General features: G+C 38.0%; 1 protein-coding gene across 1 annotated transcript in view; it reads right to left on the minus strand.

Annotated features, from left to right (window-relative positions):
* Positions 1-24527, minus strand: part of FAM81B (family with sequence similarity 81 member B) — a 63888-nt gene that overhangs the window by 30157 nt on the left and 9204 nt on the right. The window contains exons 3-4 of the mRNA XM_032276208.1: positions 11378-11621; positions 99-217 (exon numbers count right to left, since the gene is read on the minus strand). Coding sequence (XP_032132099.1) covers positions 99-217; positions 11378-11621 — 363 coding nt within the window. The remainder of the gene's footprint in view (positions 1-98; positions 218-11377; positions 11622-24527) is intronic.

Consider the following 24527-nt stretch of genomic DNA (forward strand, 5'->3'; position numbering starts at 1 on the left):
AACAGTATCTTTTTTCTACAACATGGAACTTGTTTGGAAATGGGAATTCACTGGCCAAGAATTGACTGTTTAACATTAGTCAATAGGCTTCTACTCACCTGGCTACTCTTCCTCGAAGATCTCCAATTCCTTGTAGGTGTTTGAGGTTTATCTCCTGTACTGCAAAATTAGCTCCTGTGGCCGCCTGATCTCGAGCTCTTATTTGGTCTTCTAAAATCTGTCATTTTGAATTAAATATTCCATTAATTTCCCATCACACATAATAAGGAAACATCATTTAAAGCAGGGGTTACCTAATTGAATGCATTTTGTACTTAGGCTGATGGTGTAAATTAATGAGAGGGTCCTATCTCAGAGAGAAGTGTTCAGTGCTAATTTATCTGAGGGAAGCTGCGTGGTTTGATTCTAGCTGATTATTGCCAGGTGGGAAAGATGCACAATAGTGTTTTAAAGACAGCTAGAAATCCAGATTTTATATGAAATTGCTCAAATTAACAATATTGGCATATTATTCAAGATCTTTTATAAACACTATACGGGCCAAACAGAGCATATTTATTGTGTTAATATGGTCATGAGTTGCCATTGGCCATCATTGATATAAAAGCTTTTCACAAAAATGCATTTCACAATTGGTGCCATAAGTTTATAAAAGGATTTTTTTCAGTATGGCGTCAGGCAAGATTTTTAATGGATTGAATCAGAACCACAATGAAGTTAATACAAAGCAAGCAAATCTGAATCAATCTGTTTCATACACATTGAAAAAGAGTTTATCTAGATTTCTTAGAGAATATGAGAGATTTATGCCTCATTTGTGTCCAGATTTTGACCATGAGTATTGTTAGTCACGTCTTCATTGTGTTTTGGCATTCTGGAAATTGAGCTGACTTTCCTGTACTACTAGGCTGGTGGTCCTGAGAACCGTGGTTTTTAATTTTTTGGTACCCATTTATAAGTATTGATTTAAAAATCAAAAAAATTCTGTTTGTCCATAGAAAACATTATATTATACTTGACATTTAAATAAATTCCAGTGTAAAGTGAAAACATATAAGAAATTGGTATTTATTAAGAAAAAAGTGAGAGTTCTGTGTAGGCCTTTGGAAAACACAAATCTGTTACTTGGGGAGACATTTCAGCTTAAGTATTATGTTTGACAAAGTCCTAAATTATGTTTAAACTATGGTTATGAATTTTACTAGGAAATGAAGAATTTTTATAGCAAATAAATTATAGGAATTTTAAAGGCCACAGATAGACTCTTGCTCATTTTTTAACTGGTAGACTGAGACAACCCAAGGACAAAAAAGCCTTAATTGAAGATGTAAAAATGTCGGAAACACAAACTAGAGTTTGGCTTTGTCTTTTTGAGTGTTTGCAGGCATTTTGTTTTCTGTTTTGGTAAAGATAGTGATGAAAGGAAACTTACTCTACTATATACTAAAATATTTTCTAAAATAAGGATAAGTAAATCAGTGTTGTAAAGGTATGTAGCTAACTGTAATGTAATGAAGATCTTGGTAAGCATAAGAAAGGAATATGTTCTACATGTGACTCACAAATCAATGGGGGAGTAATTTCACAAGTGGGTTGGGTCTCTAGTTACTTAGAAAATAATTTTTTGTAAAGCAATGTCTGCCTAGTTTATTGTTCAGTTAACTTTAGTGACCTTTTAAAAGTTGGCATTGTAAATAAAACAATCTGCAAAAAAATAAATAAATAAATAAAAAATAAAAATAATTAACTTAGAGCTTGGATCCAAGACGGCAGATTAGACACAACTCCAGCTTACAACACCCAGCAAAAGAGATGCAGAAACCCAGAGGTCTCCTAGCTCCAACTGAGGGACCACAACTCCTCAACAACATGGGATCACAACTTGACTGAGAAGGAGTGCGAAGAATTGACGGAAACAGGATTCAGAAGGTGGATAATAACAAATTTTTCAGAGCTAAAGGAACACATTCTAACTCAATGCAAAGAAACCAAAAACCTTGAAAAAAGGTTAGACGAAATGCTAACTAGAATAACCAGTTTAGAGAAGAACATAAACGACTTGATGGAGTTGAAGAACACAGCATGAGAACTATGTGAAGCAAACACAAGTTTTAATAGCCGAATGGATCAAGCAGAAGAAAGGATATCAGAGATTGAAGATCAACTCATTGAAATAAAAAGAGAAGGCAATACAAGAGAAAAAAGAGTGAAAAGAAATGAATAAAGCCTCCAAGAAATGTGGGGTTATGTGAGAAAACCTAAACTATGCTTGATAGGTGTACCTGAGTATGACGGGGAGAATGAATCCAAGCTGGAAAACACACTCCAGGATATTATCCAGGAGAACTTCCCAAGCCTAGCAAGGCAGTCCAAATTTCAACTTCAAGAAATACAGAGAACTCCACAAATATATGCTTCAAGAAGAGCAACCCCAAGACACATAATTGTCAGATTCACCAGGGTCAAAATGAAGGAAAAAATGCTAAGGGCAGCCAGAGAGAAAGGTCAGGTCACCCACAGAGGGAAGCCAATCAAACTCACAGCAGATCTCTTGACAGAAACTCTGCAAGCCAGAAGACAGTGGAGGCCAATATTCAACGTCCTTAAAAAAAAGAACTTTCAACCCAGGATCTCATATCCAGCCAAACTAAGCTTCATAAGTGAAGGAGAAATAAAATCCATTATGGACAAGCAATTATTGAGAGATTTTGTCACCACTAGACCTGCCCTACAAGAGCTCCAGAAAGAAACAGTGAGCATCAAAAGGAACAAGTACCAGTCACTGCAAAAGCAAACCAGTTGGCAAAGACCAAAAATGCAATGAAGAAAATGAGTCAACTAATGAGAAAGAAAACCAACTAGTAACAAAATGGCAGGATCAAATTCACACATAACAATATTAACAACATTGAATGTAAATGGCCTAAATGCCCCAATCAAATGACACAGACTGGCAAACTGGATAAAAATTCAGAACCCGTCAGTGTGCTGTATTCAAGAAACCCATCCCACATACAAAGACACACATAGACTCAAAATAAAGGGATGGAAGAAGACTTACCAAGCAAATGTAGAACAAAAAAAAAAGCAGGGGTTGCAATCCTAGTCTCTGATAAAATGGACTTCAAACCAACAAAGACCAAAAGAGACAAAGAAGGACATTACATAATGGTAAAAGGATCAATCCAACAGGAAGAGCTAACTATCCTAAATATATATGCCCCCAACACAGGAGCACCCAGATACATAAAGCAAATTCTTAACGACCTAAAATGAGATTTAGACTCCTGCACAATAATAGTGGGAGACTTCAATACTCCACTGTCAATATTAGATCAATGAGACAGAAAATTAACAAGGATATCCAGGACTTGAATGCAGAGCTGGACCAAGTGGATCTAATAGACGTATGCAGAATGCTCCACCCCAAATCCACAGAATATACATTTTTCTCAGCACTACATTGCACTTACTCTAAAATTGACCACATCATTGGAAGCAAATCACTCTTCAGCAAATGCAAAAGAACAGAAATTATAACAGTCTATCAGATCACAGCACAATCAGACTAGAACTCAGGATCAAGAAACACACTCAAACCCACACAACCACTTGGAAACTGAACAACTTGCTTCTTAATGTTGACTGGATAAACAATGAAATGAAGGCAGAAATAAAGATGTTCTTTGAAACCAACCAGGATGAAGACACAACTTACTAGAATCTCTGGGACACCTTCAAAGCAGTATCGAGAGGGAAATTTATAGCAATAAATGCCCACCGGAGAAGAGAGGAAAGATCTAAAATTGACACCCTATCATCAAAATTGAAAGAACTAGAGGAGCAAGATCAAAAAAACTCAAAAGCTAGCAGAAGACAAGAGATAACTAAGATCAAAGCAGAACTGAAGGAGATAGAGACACAAAAAACCCTTCAAAAAATCAATAAACCCAGGAGCTGTTTTTTTGAAAAGATCAACAAAATAGACAGACCGCTAGCCAGATTAATAAAAAAGAAAAGGGAGAAGAATCAAATAGATGCAATAAAAAGAGATAAAGGGGATATCACCACTGATCCCACAGAAATAAATACAAACTACCATCAGCGATTACTACAAACAGCTCTACCCAGATAAACCAGTAAACCAGGAAGAAATGGATAAATTCCTAGACACTTGTACTCTATCAAAACTAAACCAGGAGGAAGCTGGAACCCTGAATAGACCAATAACAAGGGCTGAAGTAGAGGCAGCAATCAATAGCCTAGCAACCAAAAAAAGTCCAGGCTCAGTTGGGTTCACGGCCGAATTCTACCAGATGTACAAAGAGGAGCTGGTTCCACTCCTTCTGAAACTGTATCAAACAATACAAAAGGAGGAAATCCTCCCTAACTCATTTTATGAGACCAATATCATCCTGATACCAAAACCAGACAGAGACTCAACTAAAAAAGAAAACTTCAGGCCAATATCCATGATTAACATTGATGCAAAAATCTTCAATACAATACTGGCAAACAGATTGCAACAGCACATCAAGAAGCTTATCCATCACGACCAAGTAGGCTTCATCCCAGGGATGCAAGGCTGGTTCAACATACACAAATCCATAAATGTAATCCATCACATAAATGGAACCAAAGGCAAAAACCACATGATTATCTCAAAAGATGCAGAGAAGGCCTTCGATAAAATTCAATAGCCCTTGATGCTAAAAACTCTTAATAAACTAGGTATTGATGGAATGTATCATAAAATGATAAAAGCTATATATGACAAACCTACAGCCAACATCATACTGAATGGGCAAAAGTTGGAAGAATTCCCTTTGAAATCAGGCACTAGACAAGGATGCCCTCTCTCACCACTCCTATTCAACATAGTATTGGAAGTTCTAGCCACAGCAATCGGGCAAGAAAAAGAAATAAAGTGTATTCGATTAGGAAAAGGGGAAGTCAAATTGTCTCTATTTGCTACAAGACCCCATCGTCTCAGCCCAAAATCTTCTCAAACTGAGAAGCAACTTCAGCAAAGTCTCAGGACACAAAACCAATGTGCAAAAATCACTAGCATTCCTATATACCAATAACAGACAAACAGAGAGCCAAATCAAGAGCGAACACCCATTCACAATTGCTACAAAGAGAATAAAATACCTAGGAATACAACTAACAAAGGATGTAAAGGACCTCTTCAAGGAGAACTACAAACCACTGCTCAACGAAATAAGAGAGGACACAAACAGATGGAGAAACATTCCATGCTCATGGTTAGGAAGAATCAATATCATGAAAATGGCCATACTGCCCTTAGTAATCTACAGATTCAATGCTATCCCCATCAAGCTACCAATGACCTTCTTCACAGAACTGGAATAAACTACTTTAAGCTTCATATGGAATTACAAGAGACCCCACATAACCAAGACAATCCTAAGCAAAAAGAACTAAGCCGGAGGCATCACACTGCCAGTCTTCAAACCATACTACAAGGCTACAGTAATCAAAACAGCATGATACTGGTACCAAAACAGAGACATAGACCAATGGAACAGAACAGAGACCCCAGAAGAAACACCACATGTCTACAACCATCTGATCTTTGACAAACCCAGCAAAAACAAGCAATGGGGAAAGGACTCATGTTTAATAAATGCTGTTGGGAAAACTGGCTAGCATTATGCAGAAAGCAGAAACTGGAGCCCTACTTGTCACCTTACACTAAAATTAACTCCAGGTGGACCAAAGATTTAAACATAAAACCTAACACCATAAAAACACGAGAAGAAAACATAGGCAAAACCATCCAGGTCATAGGCATAGCAAGGACTTTGACTAAAACACCAAAAGCAATGGCAATAAAAGCCAGGATAGACAAATGGAATCTAATTAAACTCCAGAGCTTCTGCACAGCAAAAGAAAAAAATCATTAGAGTGAATCGGCAACCAACAGAACGGGAAAAATTTTTTGCAATCTATCCACCTGACAAAGGGCTAACATCCAGAATCTACAAAGAACTAAAACAGATATACAAGAAAAAGCAACCCCATTCAAAAGTGGGCAAAGGATATGAACAGACACTTTTCAAAAGAGGACATATATGAGGCCAAGAAACATATGAAAAAATGCTCATCATCACTGGTCATTAGAGAAATGCAAATCAAAACCACACTGAGATATCATCTCACACCAGTTAGAATGGTGATCATTAAAAAATTGGGAGACAACAGATGCTGGAGAGGATGTGGAGAAATAGGAACACTCTTACATAGTTGGTGGGAGTGTAAAGTAGTTCAACCATTGTGGAAGACAGTGTGGCGATTTCTCAAGGATCTAGAAATAGAAACTCCATTTGACCCAGCAATCCCACTATTGGGTATATACCAAAAGAACTATAAATCGTTCTACTATAAAGACACATGCACATGTATGTTCATTGCAGCCCTGGGTACAATGGCAAAGACCTGGAACCAACCCAAATGCCCATCAATGATAGAGTGGACAAAGAAAATGTGGTACATATACCATGGAATACTACGCAGCCATAAAAAATGATAAGTTTGTGTCCTTTATAGGGACTTGGATGAGTCTGGAAACCATCATTCTCAGCAAACTGACCCAAGAACAGAAAGCCAAGCACCACATGTTCTCACTCATAGGTGGGTGTTGAACAATGAGAACACGTGGACTCAGGGAGAGGAGGATCACACACAGGGAACAGTTGAGGGGGGTAGGGGAGAGACAATAGGGGGTGGGGAGGGATAACATGGGGAGAAATGCCAGATATAGTATGCACCTAAAGTAAAATAAATAAATTTTTAAAAAGGAAATAATTAATTTAGATTCTTACCTCATTTCGTATATCATTATAGATTTTAGAAAAAAATAATCTTAGAAGTACAGCAGCCCCACTTAACCAAGGGAGATATGTTCTAAGACTCCCAGTGGATGCCTAAAACCTCAGATAGTACTGAACCCTATGTATATTGTTTCTTTCTACATACCTACCTATGATAAAGTTACTTATCAGTAAGAGATTAACAATATCTAAAAATAGAACAATTATAACAATGTACTGTAATATCACACATACTGGCCGTAACTCTTGAAGTTTGAAGTGAGAAAGCAAAACTAGCACGAATTTTTTTTTCCTTTTTTCACAATTGCATGAATAGAAGATTTGTGTTTACCATACATTTTAGCAAGCTCAGCATATGATTTTTTTTTCCTTATTACGTTGAGAACTTTAACATTGTCACTTAGAGAGAGCACTTTACGGCTTCTCCTTGCTATAGTGGAATAGCCAGCATCACTACTTTTGTGCTTTGGGGCATTATTAAGTAAAATAAGGGATACCTGAACATGAGCATTGTGATATCTCATCTCGACAGTTGATCTGATAACCAACAGGCTACTGAGTGACTAACAGGCAGGGAGTGTTGACAGTGTGAATGTGCTGGACAAAGGGATGATTCACACTGTGGGTGGGATGAAGCAGGATATGCAGGATTTCATCCCACTACTCAGAACAGCATATAATTGCAAACTTATGAATTACTTGCTTCTGAGATCTTCCATTTAATATTTTTGGAAACTTTTGAAATCACAGAAAGTGAAACTACGGATAAACAGGGACTACAGTAATGAGAGAAATTACATAGCAAAATATTTGAATATTTACCTTAGTGTAAAACTTGTGAAAACATTGTAAATACAATAAGGCTAGAAAAAGCAAACTGGAAAAACACTTATATGCCATTGCCAAGGGTTTCAGTGATGTACTGCAAGCAGCCTGCATCTGTCTGTGAAAGTGGATTATATACACCTCTTCTCATCTTTGTGAGCAGTGTCATCTTGCTGGTTGTTTGAAATCATGGTAGGAGTATTTACACCATAGAAATAGGCAAATACTACAAACCAGGCTTTCTTTTCCTGTAGAAACGAACTGATTGTTGATTGTTAAACACTTCGTAACGTATTACTAGTTATTATCTCTAATATGTAAAATAAAAGAACTCATCAAATCAACAAAAATTAAAAAGTACTAAAACCCAAAAAGATAAATTAACAAAAGGCATAAAAAGATCAAGTAGATCATAAGCAGAGGAAATGAAACTGTCACTTTATTATTATTATTATTATTTTGGTAGAGACAGAGTATCGCTCTGATGCTCAAGCTGGTCACAAACTCTTGGCCTCAAGCAATCCTCCCCACTCAGCCCCCAAAACTGCTGTGCAGGTGTGAGCCACAACACTCAGCCAAAATTGTTACTTTCAACAGTCACTTCAAAAAGTGGATTCAACACTTTTTCACTAAGAAAAAAAAAATCTTATTTCTGTTCTATGAGGTTAGAAAACTTAAAGTAATAAATTTCAATTCTGGCATAGATAAAGTGGGAAAAAGCACTCAAATAATGCTAATGAAAGTGTAAATTAGTATAAACTTTCTGGAAAACAATTTGGCAACATGTATCAAGAGCTTTCACAGTATTCATACCTTAGTAATTCTACTTCTAAGAATAGATACTATAGAAGTAATCCAAATGCAGATACATATTTATGCACAAAGATATTTCTTTTTAAAATTATTTTTATTTTGAGACAGGGTCTCACTCCATTGCCCAGGCTGGAGTGCAGTGGCAGGATCATAGCTCACTGCAGTCTTGACTTCCTGGGCTCAGGTAATCCTCCCACCTCAACCTCCCAAGGAGCTGTGTCTATAGGTGTACACTACCACACCCAGCTAATTATTTTTTCTTGTAGAGACAGGGGCTCACTGTGTTACCCAGGCTAGTCTAGAACTCTTGGGCTCAATTGATCCTACTGCCTCAGCCCCCCAAAGTGATATTTTGACATTAGGAGAATAATTAAATAAATCATGGTGTATGCACCATGCAAAGAGGTTTTAATGAGATATGATAGAGTTTAGGATGAATGTTATAATAAAAATCATGCTTACAAACATAGTCTCAGTCTCCTAAATGGAATACTTGGAAGGACTAGAGGAAGATTTATTTCACCATTTGTAGAGATTGCCATTTGGTGGTAGAATTGTGAGATAATTTTTCCCCAAGTTTAAATTTTTTTTCCTGAACTTTCAAAATAATTATGATGAACAAGTATTCCTTTTGTAAGTTGAGGAGAAAACCCACAGTAAAACAATGTTATACATAAAATTTTCTTTGAGTTAAAAATAAATTAATTTTAAAACTTGTAATCAACTGCCTCCTTTAAAAAAAGGAATCATTGGATTTTTAAAAAGAAATAAGCACTTTGACTGATGCAATTGTGGTAGATTAAAAAAAAATCATTTCTTTTAAGGACCTGTGTTAAGCTTTAGCTCACACTTCAATTGATCTGGTTAGCCAACTTGTAAATGGGCTGACTTGGTTAATGAGGTTAGCGTCTTTTGATATACTTGAATAGAATCCATTTCTCTATAAAATGCTTACAGTTATTTACTAAAGTTAGCCCAGATAGTTTCTTCTTCATAATATTTTAATTATGTTATGTACAGCCTTTAATATATTTTCTAGTTCAGTTTTCCATACACTCAAACCAGTCCTTTTCATTTCCCCATATATCCCAAACCCTTAACAGGTATTGTAGGTATTTTCAGGTTTTTTTCTTTGTCTTTCATTTTAGAAAATGTTTTGGATTTTTTTTTTCTTTTTCAGAGAGCTAATCTAAGATACCAATTATTATAAGAAAATAAACTGTTAAGGTTTCTAGAGGTTTGGAGACTTTCTTCTTATTGCTAATAGTGTTTTACTGGGGTATATTAACACGTATTGAATGAACAAGTCAAAGTGTACATCTGGGCGGATCTTGACCCAATGTAGTGTAATCAACTATATAACAATCCAGATCAAAATATAGAATATTCTTAGAAACTGTTGGATGTTTCTAAGAATGTTGTTGGCTTTTTCAATTACCAGGAAGTTTCAACTCCTAAATTGGAATCTTATTTTAGCACTATGCTATACTTACTTGATTTTCTAGTTATTTCAAAAGGCACAGGGCTTCTTGCCTCTTGTCACTTTCATGATACTTCATTACGCATGGAAATACTTCTAATCACTTTTTGAGTGGCATTGACCTTTGAGGCATTGGGGTCAATTCAAAATGTGCTAAATACCAATAAAGTGCCTTTTAAAAGTTCACTGAGAGTTTTTTAACTTTTTACACTGCCTCAGATGTATAATCGGGTCTGCTAAACCCTGCAGTTGGAAAATAAATTAATAATTTTAGTCAAATCCAGTATTCTCTCTGATAGCAAAAAAGAGACAAGTATTGTGAGAGGGCAGTGTGGTCAATTCTCATGATAACCATGCAAGTTTTGGGTCAGTTTCCTAAAGTATATTCTCTGAAACCCTTGCATGAAAGTTGTTAACTCAGATTAATCACATACATTCGCACCTTAACAACTCTGAAAGACCTGTTATACAAGCATGCTTATCTTGATTTAGACAAAGAATTTTCTTTTTTGATGAGAAACTCTATTTTTACTTTAATGTCTTAAAATCATTTATTCACTCATCTATTTAAGAAATATTTAGCGTACTGGCTACATTAGCACTGTTGTCTGGTCTGGGATATGGGATTTAGCATGAAAAAGATAAACTCTTTGCCTTTATAGAGATTATATCTTAGAAAGAGAAAACAAACAAATTAAATATAGACCACGGTAGTTTGCAATGAGTGCTATGTGACAAAAAATAAAGTAGACTTTAAGGTAGACTGAAACCATGTGGGGAGAGGTGCTATTTTATAAAATGTCAAGCAAATCCTCTCATAAGGTAGTATTTGAACAGAGAACTGTAGGAATGAAGGACATTGCATAGGAATATCTAGGGGAAGATGATCCAGCTAGAGTGAATTATGAGTGCAAAGGCCCCAAGTCCAGAGCGTGTTTGGAATGCCCTCGGAAAAGCTGGGAGGTCAGTGTGGCCAGAGTGAAGGAAAGAAGGGTAGAAGATGGGGCCAGAGAAATTGCTGGCATCAGATTGTGCTGGCTATTCAATGGAACATTACCAATGTGCATCATGAAAATCCCTATTTGAAATTATTACATTAATAATATCTTGGAGATTTATGCTAACATAAGCACCTTAGCACAATGTCTGACATAATGGCTTTGTTGTCACAAAATAAATATACAGTAAATATTTCTTGAATAGATGTTCCTTCTACTTTTTGGTATATATGAGCAACTAAAAAATTGAACTGTTTCCCTCAGGCCACTGAAAGGTAATTATCTAAAGTTAAGCAATAGTGATGTTTCTGCACTTGAAAAATGACACTGATGGTTAATAATCTTTATCAAGCAATGCTACCAAAATACAATAAATAAATAAATAAATAAAAACAGAGAACTACCTCAATGTTTTGGCTAAGTTTTTTGACGATGCTGGTGATGGTCTGGATGTGGCTTTCCAGTAACTTCCTGGCGAGCGATTCTTCTTTCCGAAAGCCATGGGCCCCCTGTAGACAAGCAGAGATGTCCTCCTTGATGCGGAAGGCTTGTTCAAGGAGGAAAGCTATAGTACGCTCCTGGTTGTTCAGTCTATCTTCTAGCTGACCTCTCTGGGTGTTTGAAATGAGAGGAAGAAAAGGATGACTCCTGATCAGAAAAAGGAAAAGAAAGCACCGGGGGCATTACAAGAATGAGCTGGAGGAGCCAGGAACCAGAACTAGAATCCTCACTTCTCCTCCTTTAATTTTTGCCCTTTGAGAAGTTTGATAGGACTTTAAATACTTGCCATGGTTAGAATTTGGTGTATGTCTCATCTGAGAAGCAGATGTACTTTTCATGCTTTAAGCCAATTGGTGGTAGTTAGGGGGATTCATGAAAGAAGATATTAGAAGACTTCTTCCCAGACTGACGTCTTTATATACCCCTTATTAAAATTCTACTTTAATCTAGAAAAAAATTAAGTTTTTATAACTGTAAAGATGCAACAGTGACTGTGATAGAGGTTTTCCAAGGTGTGAGTCCTGGAATAGCAGTCAGAATAGGCTACCACAAAAGAGTTCTACGATCAAATACACTTAGAAAACCTTGCCTATATTGTCTCTCCCTTGGAGATTCACATTGTGCATTTTCATATTGTCTAACAAAATTATTCTAATTTTATAGACAGGGAAAGTAGTTCATCAATAGCACCAATCATAACCCAAGAGACATAATCCCAAACATTGAAATTCCTAAAGTCTAAAATCCCTTGACTGCATTAAGGATTACCTAGAACCTGGTGAAACAGTGTATCTGTGAGGGTATTTCCGGAGGAGATTAGTGGGTGAGTCTGAGTGCACTATGCAAGAAGGATCTATCCTCAATGTTCTGAGTGTTTTGAAAATCACAGAAGTAAAAACACAGGTGGAAAATAAAAAAAAAAAAAGTCCCCTGCCAAATGATTCAATCATGTATGACTTTTGCCCCTTCACACATAGTGCCATGCTTGCCTTCCCAAAACACTCTTCATCAGAGAATAAAAAGAATTCCACAAACTGAGCAACCTTCTGAACCAAAGACGCTTGCTGATATAGAGGTTCCTCCAGTGTTCTGAAACTCACTGAATGATGAAATATTCTTAGTTAGGGATTTGACTGTCAAAGAAGATAGACTTCCTATATTTGCCACTAAATCTAACATAGACAAACTACTGCATGCTTTACTTTGGCTGAAGAATGGTACTTTCAAAATAGTCCCCATATTTCTTATCAACTATATACAATTCATGCCCTAGCTGGATCCAAATATTTTTGAACTTATGCTTGTTTATATGTTAATGACTGGAAAAAGTAAAGCACTTTATAAACACTTATTTGAAGATTTGGTGGACTTTGCGGAAGAAAATGGATTTCAGTAGAATCCCCAAACCATAACAGATTTGGAATTAGTTCCCATCAAGGCTTCTAAACGTGAATCTCAAGGTCTCATCAGTAAAATTTGTTTTTGTCATTCAGCCCAACGCATTTGGTGAAAATTCAGACAAGTGAATTGGCCACCCCATATGGTTTAAAAATACGTCATTTGTTTGCATTGGCATTCCTCTCAGCTAATGACATTTTAGAGGATTTTAATGAATTAAAGCCACATTTGCCTGAAGAATCCAGCAAAGTTACCAACTGGTTCAAATATAATTATGCACATAGTAAGATAATAAGACACACAATAATGTGACTATTTGATTATCAGTATTGCTTCTGCATATGAGTGCATGTGGAATGAATTTCTGTGTACCCAAAACACCACAGAAAAATTATGCAAAGATGGAAATATTTAACAGGGAATGCTTATGTTGGTGTATATTGAATCATAGAAGAATTTCAAAAAGAGCAGTGCTATGTCAAAAATGAATGAAATATGAACATATTCTCTGAGGAAACCCATGTCTTAAAAGAAGAAAACTAGGAATTCATTGCCATGCAAGACTTCAAAATATGAATGTGAAAGTTGGCCAGCTCTAATGGACTACCTCCATGCAATTATTCATAATGTAGCCCTGTAATACACTTTTTCAAAGGTTGAATTTTCTTTCTAGTTTTTCCCCACTATTTTAAATAGCCAGCATTGTTATTATTATTTTTCACAATTTGCTATACTATGTATTTCATCATCACATCATTTGCAATATTGCAGTATAAATTATATAAAGACTTTTAGAAAATTCTAATTTATTTCATGCACTTTTTGCATATTTGACTCCACAAAAGTGCATCATCACAACATTGACTTTGTGTAAAAGCATTGTGTATGTAAAAATGTTGAAACTTTCCCAATAAATGAAGATATGTCTTTTTTGTATATCTGCATTTCTGAAACATAAAATTTCTCAAGATCTCAGCTTTTTGGGCAATTGCATATGCCGTGGTGACTCACTGAAGTTTTTGATCAGTCTTACGAAAAGACTTAGATTATCTGTCATGGTATTTCAGATGTCTACAGTTATAAAGTGTCCACAATTACCATCATAGTGTTGTGTATTTATACATTTTGAATTTTGACTTATTTATGAATATGCTTCATCTGCTCATAACATTATACTCATGTGACTGTTGTTGGTATACCCATGTGTTTATTCTTTTAAAAATGCAAATGTTACTATTGCCTATTTTATTGTGTAAAGTGGCCTGTGAAATGTCCTGTCATGTTTTCATATGACAGAAAACAGGTAAATAAAATAAATCTCCTTTTATAAATATAAATAAATGTCTTTTAAATTATTTTTTTCCAGAATTATATTCTGGGAATTTTGATCTTTGAGAATTCAACACTTTAATTATGGCATTCAGGATTGTGTTTTTTGGGAGTATCAATTCCATTAATGGGATAGTTAACTGGTCCTAGGTCATCCAAAGCCTATGTGCTAAAACACTTGGTTATATAATTCCCAAATACAGGTCATTTCCAAAGGCCTGTGTGCACTGATTTCTGATCGCATGCCAAGTCACATTTTATATACATGAACATGGCAACATTCCTTCAAATCTATGTAACTGAGTTAGAAGTTTACTTTAAATTTGTCTGTAATACTATTACATTTCTTGGGGATTTCTTATTATCCTATGACCTAGTAGAAGGGGCTGTGGGTTTTCTCTCTTCAATCTTACCTGCTTAGTACATTGAACTTCAGCATGAGTTTTTATTTGAAGAAATGTTTCGATGTCCCAGAACTGTTTATTTGGCAGAGCCAGGATTAGATCTAGGTCACCCATAACTTAGCCTAGGATGTCTTCCATGTTGCCACCTCCGAATGGTAGCAACATATGTTGTGAATATCACTGGGAAGAGAAGTCAGCTTTAAAAGGAGAAGGGGACTTGGCCTTTGTTAGGGCCTGGGAATAAAATGTTGAATAAGACAGATAAAGCCCTTGCCTTCTTGGAAATATATATTTGTATCTATATACTTAAATCGATGTATAGATATATGGTATGTATCTTTTAAAGTGATAACTATTATATATGCTGGATCATAAGAAGCCAAGGCCAAATAATTCATGCTTATTCTCATTGCATGAGCCAAAATAACTATTTGCTTTAGGCCAATAGTGACAAATTTTCGTGGAAGTGAAAATGTCCTTAGGACAGCAGATTTTAGGACCAGATTGTGAACATTAGCATTTTCTGGACTGCAAGTTTCAGCTGGGGTTGTGTTTAGCTGGGTAAACCCAAAGAGAGTGACTTAAACAAGTAGGGTTTATTTGGCTCTTGTAATAAGAAGTCGAGAGGTAGATGGACCCAGGGCCAGAGCCGCTGGCCAAGGAAATCACTGGGTGCCCAGCTCCTTCTGGCTTCCCGGCCCACTCGCCGTGCGTGACATATACCCTCAGGTCTCAAGCTTGTTGTTCCACCTTGAAGTATTGTGTCCCTGTTCCAGATAGAAAAGACAGAAGGTAAAAAAAAAAAAAAAGAAAAAAATGTGTGCATCTATTGAGTTTGTCCCCACCCATCCTTTTAAAAATCAAGATAGTCTTTCTAAAAGCCTTTCTAAAAGTCAAGATAGCCTTTCATCTTACCTGTACTAAACAGGTAAGATGACACTTTTGTCTGTATTTCATTGGCTGAAGCTGTGCCATACGGCCACCTCTTCTAACGTCGTTTGTTTTTTTGAACTAGGTACATTGTGGCCTTAAACAAAACTGGGGCTTTTATTAGCACAGAGGAAGGAGAAAATGTGTACAGGATTGCCTACTGGTGGTATTTGCCATATGCAATTTTTCTCCTGTTTATTTTTATTTTATTTGCCATTGCAACTTTCTCCAATTTGATATCAAGTATCTCTGGCAAAGGAATTTAAAAAATAAGAGTTTGTTTCTTCCCTGTTGGTTGTTTGCTGTCTGAGGATTAATCTGCAACTAAGTTTTATTGGGCAGTCACAGAAGCTGGCTAAAGTTGGCTGCAGTTATCATTATTATGACCCTAGTGATGGATGGTTGGTCACAAGGATCAGTGTGTGCCGATAGCAAGGTATTAACTGCCAGTAAAGGTCAACAGAAACCGGTTGGCTCATAAAGGAAGAACAGGGGCTCATTCTATGCAGATAAAGAAAATATAGAAACATATTACTTCTTTCTAATTTAGTAGCTCTATAATTTTATCTTTATAAAACTGCCCAAAAGAAATATAATGCAAGCCTCATAGACAATTTTAAACTCTAATGGCCACATTAAGAAACATTTTTTAAAAACCAATGACCCGCCAGGCATGGTGTCTCACACACTTTGGGAGGCTGAGGTGGGTCAATCACTTGAGTTCAGGAATTCGAGACCAGCCTGGCCAAAATGATGAAACCCCATCTCTACTAAAAATACAAAAATTAGCCAGACACGGTGGCACATGCCTGTAGTCCCAGCCACTTGGGAGGCTGAGGCACAAGAATGGTTTGAACCTGCTAGGTGGAGGCTGCAGCGAGCCGAGATTGAGGTACTGCACTGCAGCCTGGGTGACAGAGTGAGACTCCATCTCAAAAAACAAAACAAAAATGGATGGCATTAATTTTAGCAATATAATTTATTTAACCCATTATATCAAAAATGTCATTGTAACATGTAATCAATGTGAACTTTTTAATGGAATATGTTACATTCGTTTTAAAAATGAGTTGTTGAAGTCCAGTATGTATTGTACACTCCTCAATTTGGACAGGCCACATTTTAAGTGTTCAACAGGCACATGTGGCCTGTGGCTACCGTTTGGGATAACATAATTCTAGAACCTGAGAATCAGAAAGAGGGAAGAAAACATCACTGAGCAGTCAAAAGTGTTACCACCATGTCCATACGCTACTCCTGCACTTTACGAATAGTTATAGCTAATATCTTTGAGCATTTAATATAAGCCAGACCTTGTAGCTAGCACATTCAATGATTCATCTATTGAATCTTCATGATAATACCATAAAGGGTCTATAATATTACTCCATTTTTTTACAATAATGAAACTGAGGCTTGAGAAGATTGAATAACTTGTCCGATTTTACCAGGCTAACAATGGTGGACCGGTATTCAAGCCTAAGCCGCCTGGAGTTCATACTATATTACATGCAGAGAAGTGGTCCCCTCCAAACTCCGCCTCCAAATCACCCTTGGAATGTGCTTCCTCTTCAATTTACCCACTTTCTAACAAGCCAAGTGGGATGATTTCTGGATCCATATAAATATAATACCTGATAATTCTATGTTGAGGAGACGACTCCCTACTAATGGCTGGAAGAAATCACAGATTAAAGGCAAAGATGAGCAAAAGAGTCAGAAGTTCAATGAAAAGTAAACAAAGTAAAAAAATGGGAAAAGACAAAGGCCAGGGCTATTTCATGTAAGAGGAAAGAAACATAAAAATCCTGATAGCCTCTCTTGGCATTAGTATATTACTCTTTCCCTTCACAGATCAGCTTCTTGAAGAAGCAAGCTAGGTTTGCTGTGCCTTTCTATATTTGTGGTTTGCTCCTCACCCTATGATAATCAGATTTCCCCTCCCTCTCCCTCTCCTTCTCCCTCTCCCTCCCTTTCTCTCTCCCTCCTTCCCTTCTCCTTCTCTCTCTCCGCCCTCATTCATTTTGGTGGAAGCCAACTGCCATATTGAATAACCCTATGGAGAGGTCCACGTGGTGAGAAACTGAAAACTCCTGACAACAGCCAGCAAGAGTCTGGGGTGTCCTACCAAGAGCTATATAAATGAACCATCCTAGAATTCCTGATCCTGAGAAACCGTAAGATAAATATTTGCTGTTTTATGCTGCTGAGTTTTGGGATACTTTGCTACACAGCAATAGATAACTAACATGGACAGTAATCTACATGAAAAAAATGAGGAAAGTCTGAGACTCAGGTGGTGATCTTGGACATAAAGAGGGAGGATAGATGTTACAGATATTATGAACCTAGAAGTTATAGAACTTTGAGATAGATTGGAAATGAACCTGAAGGAGGGAGAGATTCTGATGTTTTGGATTTGAGCTAAATGTATGATGCCACTCTTCATCAAGACTGAAAATTCAAACAAAAAAGAGTTAGGTTTAGGGGGAAGAAAAGAAATTTGAGATTTTGTATATGGTATTCATATGGAGGTACCCCTTGAACAGTCTGAAATGTGTCTGGAGTTAGAGATTTGGATGTTATTAGAGAAATGAATGGTGGTTGAAGACTTGGATGAAGAAAATGAGATTGCCTGAGCTGGCGTGCGTGCTTGTGTGCGTGTGTGTGTGTGCGCGTGTGTGTGTGTGTGTGTGTAATAGAGAACAGGCATTTTTAGAATCATTTAGGTAGCTTTCAAAAGGAAGAGTCATACCACTGCTGCCCATCTTGGCCCCTTCCACATCCCAGTACTGCAACTGTCTTGTGGGATGGGGGCTTAGGACATGAGAAATGATGGGGGGTTCTGTGGGACTCACAGAGCGGACTTTGGTCCCATTGAAAATATTGCCATCCTCCAGGCCCAGAGGTCCTGTTTTCTCTGCAGAGCCAGCCAGCACACCTCTGCTTGGCTCTGGCTGGGTCTTCAGAGGACTCACGCAGCTTCAGTCTCCTGGGAAAATGAAGCTTTCAACAAGGAACACAGAATTGAGGGTTAGCAAGAACATGAGAGCTAAAGTAAATTGGCCCCAGAGGGATATGACAGCTCGTGTGAGACAAAGTGCAGAAAGAAAGGAAATGAGTTACAAGTTATTCAGAGGTTAAAAAAAATCCTGGGCTGACTCTGGTTTTGACAAAAATGTTGAATTAATGTGGCTTCCCATCCTCTCTCTTCCATAAAATCCTGGAGGACTTGGAGAAAGTGAAAAACCCCTAGGGCAGTGGGGGCTATTTTAAACTGATGCATGTGTGGGTGGTGCTGTGGATGCCGTATGTGCCACCCAGCTCCCTGTTCAAGAAGGAAGGACTTATCCCCCCCAACTGTCGGGAGTGCTGCCAGCTGGAAGACGTCAGCTGTTGGCTTTCTCTGGGAACTGCCTTGGTGAAGGGTGTTACCTTGTCAAGGTCATGCCCACTTTCTGGGGCAGCTTCATTCAGTGATTGGACAGTGTGTGGGTATAAAGACCTGGCATGCTCACTCTAACACCGAACAACTTTGAAGGGCTGTCGCAGCTCCAGAGCTTCCTGTGAAGTTAGCCGAAATCTTCATCAGCTCAACTACTGGAGCCATGGTACCTAATATATATAAAATCCGTATGTAATTAATTGAAGTTAGTTGGCTCAACTAATTTTATATTGTTCAACTATTCCTTCTGCCCAATTCCACTCCTTTCCCTTCCTTTCCACAGGTGTTGATCCCAGTGTGCTCTGCAATAAGCCTTCTATTTACCAATCTCCATCTCAGAGTCTATTCCCTGGGCAACCCAACCTGAGTCAGATGGCTGCATTAGCCTGGGGCAAGAGACAGCTTGGCAGGGCTGTGGGAGGATAAAATGGGGAAGAGGGACGACGTAAGTCTGCTCTTCTCTGTTGCCTTGGAACCAGTTGCTCTGACTCGTGAAATGTCAAACTGTTCTAGGTGTCCTCTAAAGAAAGATCAGGCAGGGCAGAGGGCCTGAGTTGGTAGGGAGTTGGAGCAGTAGTAATAACCACAAATTTGGGGAACAACGGACTTTGGGGAGTTGTTGCCACCTTGTTCCACTTCTAAATGCCCCCAGGGTGGGAAAGCAACTGCCCTCCTGAACGTGCTTCTTCCTGGGGAACAAAAGGTGAAGACATGACAGGAGAAGTTATTTTGTGGAACATGAAGTAGTTTTCTGGTGCCTGGGGCTCATCCATACCCCACTCCTGGACTCACTGGAGCTAACAAGACTCCATTGGAGGCCAGGGCATTTCAGTCCAGGGGAAAGTGAGTTTAAAGGCCAAACTAACAGGACTTTTGAGGAGCACAGCCTTTTCAAAAGTAATTAACCTACAAATAACCTGCTAGATTACAGATTCCTACAGAAGAGAAATATTAAAATGTACACAGAAATTTTTTAAAGGCTAACAAACATATTAAGAGAGAAGACAACAGAAGGTATTAGTAAAATAAGAAAAACTAGAAAACATAAAAAGTAAACAAGTAAACATTAGGTATGAAAAATATAATTTAAATAAAAAACAAAAGATGGGATAAATATAATGGGGGAAATAGCTAAAGAATGAATTAGTGAATTTGTGATTTGGAAGACCAGACTGAGGAAATTTACCAGACAGAACAGGAATAGTCACACAACTTGGAGATGTCAGGGTCACTATTTGAAACTCATGGATTCTGAAATCAAATGTTAACATTAACTCCTACATTTTCTCATCATTCCAACAATAAGCAGGGGACACTAATGCTACTCATGTGACCTAATAGGGTAGCTGCAGAAGTAACACTCAAAAGTGTTCTTATGCTCCAAATGCACAGTTTCCTTAGTTCTTTCAGTTCTTTCTCCTTTTTTTTTCAGACGGAGTCTCACTCTGTTTCCAGGCTGGAGTGCAGTGGCATGATTTTGGCTCATTACAACCTCCATCTCCCAGGTTCAAGCGATTCTCCTTCCTCAGATCCTGAGTAGCTGGGACTATAGGCATGCACCACCACACCCAGCTAATTTTTGTATATTTAGTACAGACAGCATTTCACCATGTTGGCCAGGATGGTCTCAAGATCTGCCCACCTTGGCCTCCTAAAGTGCTGGGATTACACGCATGAGCCACTGTGCCCAGCCAGTTCTTTCTTCCTTTCTTGATCCTGGCCACCATTATCTCTTCCACTTTTGCCTCCTAACAAACAGCACACCCTCCATACAGCAGCTAGAGTGGTCTTTCTAAAGTGTAAATGGCAGCACTTGACTACTTAAAAGCCTCCTATGGCTTATCCATTCTCTCAGGATAAAATCCTGTCTCTCTCCCTTCTAACCTCAGCTCCCATTTATCTCATTCAACCACATAGGCCATACCCCATTTTATCTTCTCCGTAGCACTTGTCATTACCTAAAATTACCTTATTTACTTGTTTCTGTTTATTTTCTATCCTCCATTACTAGAAGGAGAGCTCCCTATGTGAGGCACTTTATAACTTGTTATGCACAGTCCCCCAACGCTGAGAACAGTGCATGACACCTAGTAAGTGATCAATATATGTTTTTTGATTGACGGACTGATTTCTCTACCTGGACTATACCCTTAAGGCTCAGTTGTTGGAAAACTGGACCAAAAAAATGGCTCTATGAAGTCACAGCTTGTTGGAGCCTCAAGACATAGTTTGTTCTCTTGACCGATATAAACTAGTCTCAGCCTGGGTGAGATTCCTCTTTTCTTTTTCTTTTTCAAATTTAATTTTTTATTAAAATGGTAGTTGTCTTTGTAACATGTGCACACATGCTCGCACACTCAGAGAGATTCTTCTTTTCTATCACCTGTAAATTTGAAGAGCAAAGAAAACTTTGCCAAGTGGTTTTGTTAGTCAGATTCCATTTACCACTCATTTGGTTCAAAAATGTTCTTCTGGAAAATCACCAAATGGTACCTACCATATATAAAATCCATTCCTCTAAAACCCCCACCATGCTGACAGTGCTACCCTGGATTGGATGTATGAGTCAGAGGCAGAAGGGAAGAAGGTGCCAGGCTCTGCTGAAGGTGACACATAGCCTAGTGGTGGACTGCAGATTTGCTCATAATTTTCTTTGAGCCAGTGATGCTTTGTGGCCTCTAGACAATCTACAGCCCACATTTTCCAGCAAAGCTATTTGATCTCTTAGTTTTCAGTTCTGTACAGATACTGTACTTATACATTATGCTGCATTTCTCCAAAAATTTAGAAATTGTTTTCTCCTAGATGTCCTCAGTATGGCAGAAACTGTTGGTTACCCTCTCAAGAGCCACCCCCAACTTCAGCCTGACTTGGTTCATCCTTCCTGACCCCCGTGTCCTTCTGAGGGGGCAAACTAATGATGATTCCATTATTGTGGATTGAGATACAATTGGTTATGGTAAGAGCATGTGAAGCAATTCTGGCTCATGAGATGCAAAGAGAAACTTGCTATGGGGCTTCTGGGTAAAGTGTCTTTGCCTTCAAGAAGGGATACGTAAGAAGAAACTTCCCTCTTCTTTGCTGAATGTTGTCCTGTCTGTGCACGATGCTTGGAACTACCAAAGCCATCTTGTGATCATGAGTAAAAAGGAAATGGCAGGAAGAAAGGATAAAAAAAAACACCTGTCTCCTTAATTATGTTCTGAAGCTACAAAATTTACCAAACTCTGGATATTCTTTTGTTGTATGAGCTAATTAATCAGTATTCTTACATTTAAACCATTTTTGGTTAGTGCTTCTATTATGTGCAGCTGAAAGCACTGTGTCTATATCTAGTCACTTACCAACAAATATGTCATTTAAAATAAAGATACATTAAGTGTTTACTAAATATTTACTCTAGTTCATATACAATATTTACTCTAGTCCACACCTGTAATACTACATATTTATATACAATGGCTCTGTACCTCAAGGAACTTAGATTAATTCAGTATTTCTCATACTTAAATTGGTATCACAGGGGAGAGAGAGGGAGGGGAGTTGTTAAAATACAGATTACTCCACTCTAACACAGACCTACTGAATCATAATTTTAAGGTAGGTGGAGAGAGTAAGAATATGCATTTTAAGCAAGCACATAGGTGATTCTAATGTATCCTAAAGACTAAACGCCACTGACTGGTTTAAGATTGGTCATGTGAATCAGTGAATAATATAAGGCAGGTTATATAATGAAGTGCTGAAGTAGTGAAATATGTAATATGAGCTCTCAAATTCTGTTGACATAAGCAGCTTGGCAGGTTGGAAAGCAAGGTAGACTGAGGGTAGAACACAGGCTCCGGCACTTACCAACCAAGTGTTCTAATTGCTTCATCTGCAAACAGGGAAAACAAGGCTATTTTGCTGTGTGGTTGTAAGTTCTGAGATACTAAGTGAGAAGTGCACAGTAGCAGGGGTTGGGCGGTGGTGAAACCAATCCCATACGGCTATATGTCTGGGGTTAGGAGGGGCCCAGTGCCTCACTCTTGTGGGGTGAGGTGCTGTTGGCTACTGCCAACATTGTATCCAGAAAGGGCAATGAGGGGGCAGACCCAAGCTAGCAGGCCTGTGGTCCTGTCAGGGCTGATTTCAATGCTGTGGCTACTTGGCCCATTGAAGGAAGCCTCTTAGGAGGCTGGCACCTACTGCTGTGCCAAGCTATTTGCCTGCAACCATGGAGACATGAAGTGACATGCAAATGCTGGACTGTTGTTATTTCTTTTCCTTAATTTTTAAAGTTTATTTTTAAAATTTATTTTATATTTAAATGGAGACCTTTCCTTTTAGAAATTTCTTTTCAAGCTTGGGATTTACTATTAACTGGAGTCTATTATTACTGCTAATTCCTAACGTTTAATTAAGCACCAAATGGTAGCTCTGTTTGGTTTTATTTACATGATTCCTGCAAGATCAACAGAGAGCTTGTATTTTTTCCCTATTTGCATTGCCACAAGGGCAGAGAATATTGTTTTCCAATTGACCTTTCTACATCAACTGTGGAAGAACAAACACAGGAGCATGTCTCAATTTTCTAAGAGAGATTCCTGACAATGCCATTATTCAAATCATTAGGTATTCCTAAGGGTTAAAAACAGAGGCCTTTCCCTAGTAGTAAGATGTAAATTTAAGAGCCTCACTGCTTTCTTAGTATGTTATGTGTGTCAGTGGGACCTATATCTAAATTTAACTATGAAAGAAAACAAATAACTGAATATTCCAGACTACTGCAGATGGAGTCACTAATCACAGGAGGAAAAATTCCTAGGGGGCCTTTTCGGAAAGAGATTTGGGCTTCACTTAGATCATTGATTATGTAGCTGACAACTGAACCTGAACAGATTTTCCACAAACTCTGAGTTCTATTTTTCCGTAATTCGGTGTGACTTACACCAGCTGTGCTGTAGCTGGCAGACCGGCCGGTACATGGAGCCTCTCACTTCCCTGCCTGTTCTGTTCTTGTGAATACAGCCCTAAATTTACTGCGGAGATTCTGATAACCATTTTGGCAACCTGTAATACTCAGACATCAAATTAGAAAATGCAAACCCTTTTCTAGAACACAAAAAGGCATACTGAAGAAAAATTTCAACATTTTTATGAGATCTAATATATGACTCGTTAGTCTGAGTCCCACACACAAAAAAATCTAAAGTGAAACCTCAGAGAATATATTGATGCCTCACAAAAAGAATCTGTGTGTGTGTGGGGGGAGTGATGAAATAGAAAAAAACATTTTCTATAGTTGCTGTGTTGCTTGTTTATAACCATCCTGGCAGATGGATGTTTGTAGCTGGAGAAGCCTCCATTGCTGAGTTTTTGGTAAGGCTGAATGCTCTGTGGGGTGAGGCAGACAATTTGAGTTCTGGTGAGCCCCGTCCAGGAGGAAATCCACCAGGCCAAGGGGCTGGACCAGCACAGAGCACCAGGAAGGGCCCAAAAAAGAGACAACTCCATTTAGTGGCACAGTTCAGAAGAGACTGGAGAAAGAACGAGCTGTGATTTTTT

Source organism: Sapajus apella, unplaced genomic scaffold, assembly GCF_009761245.1.
Source record: "Sapajus apella isolate SASKATOON/1434 unplaced genomic scaffold, GSC_monkey_1.0 scaffold1, whole genome shotgun sequence".
Taxonomy (NCBI): domain Eukaryota; kingdom Metazoa; phylum Chordata; class Mammalia; order Primates; family Cebidae; genus Sapajus; species Sapajus apella.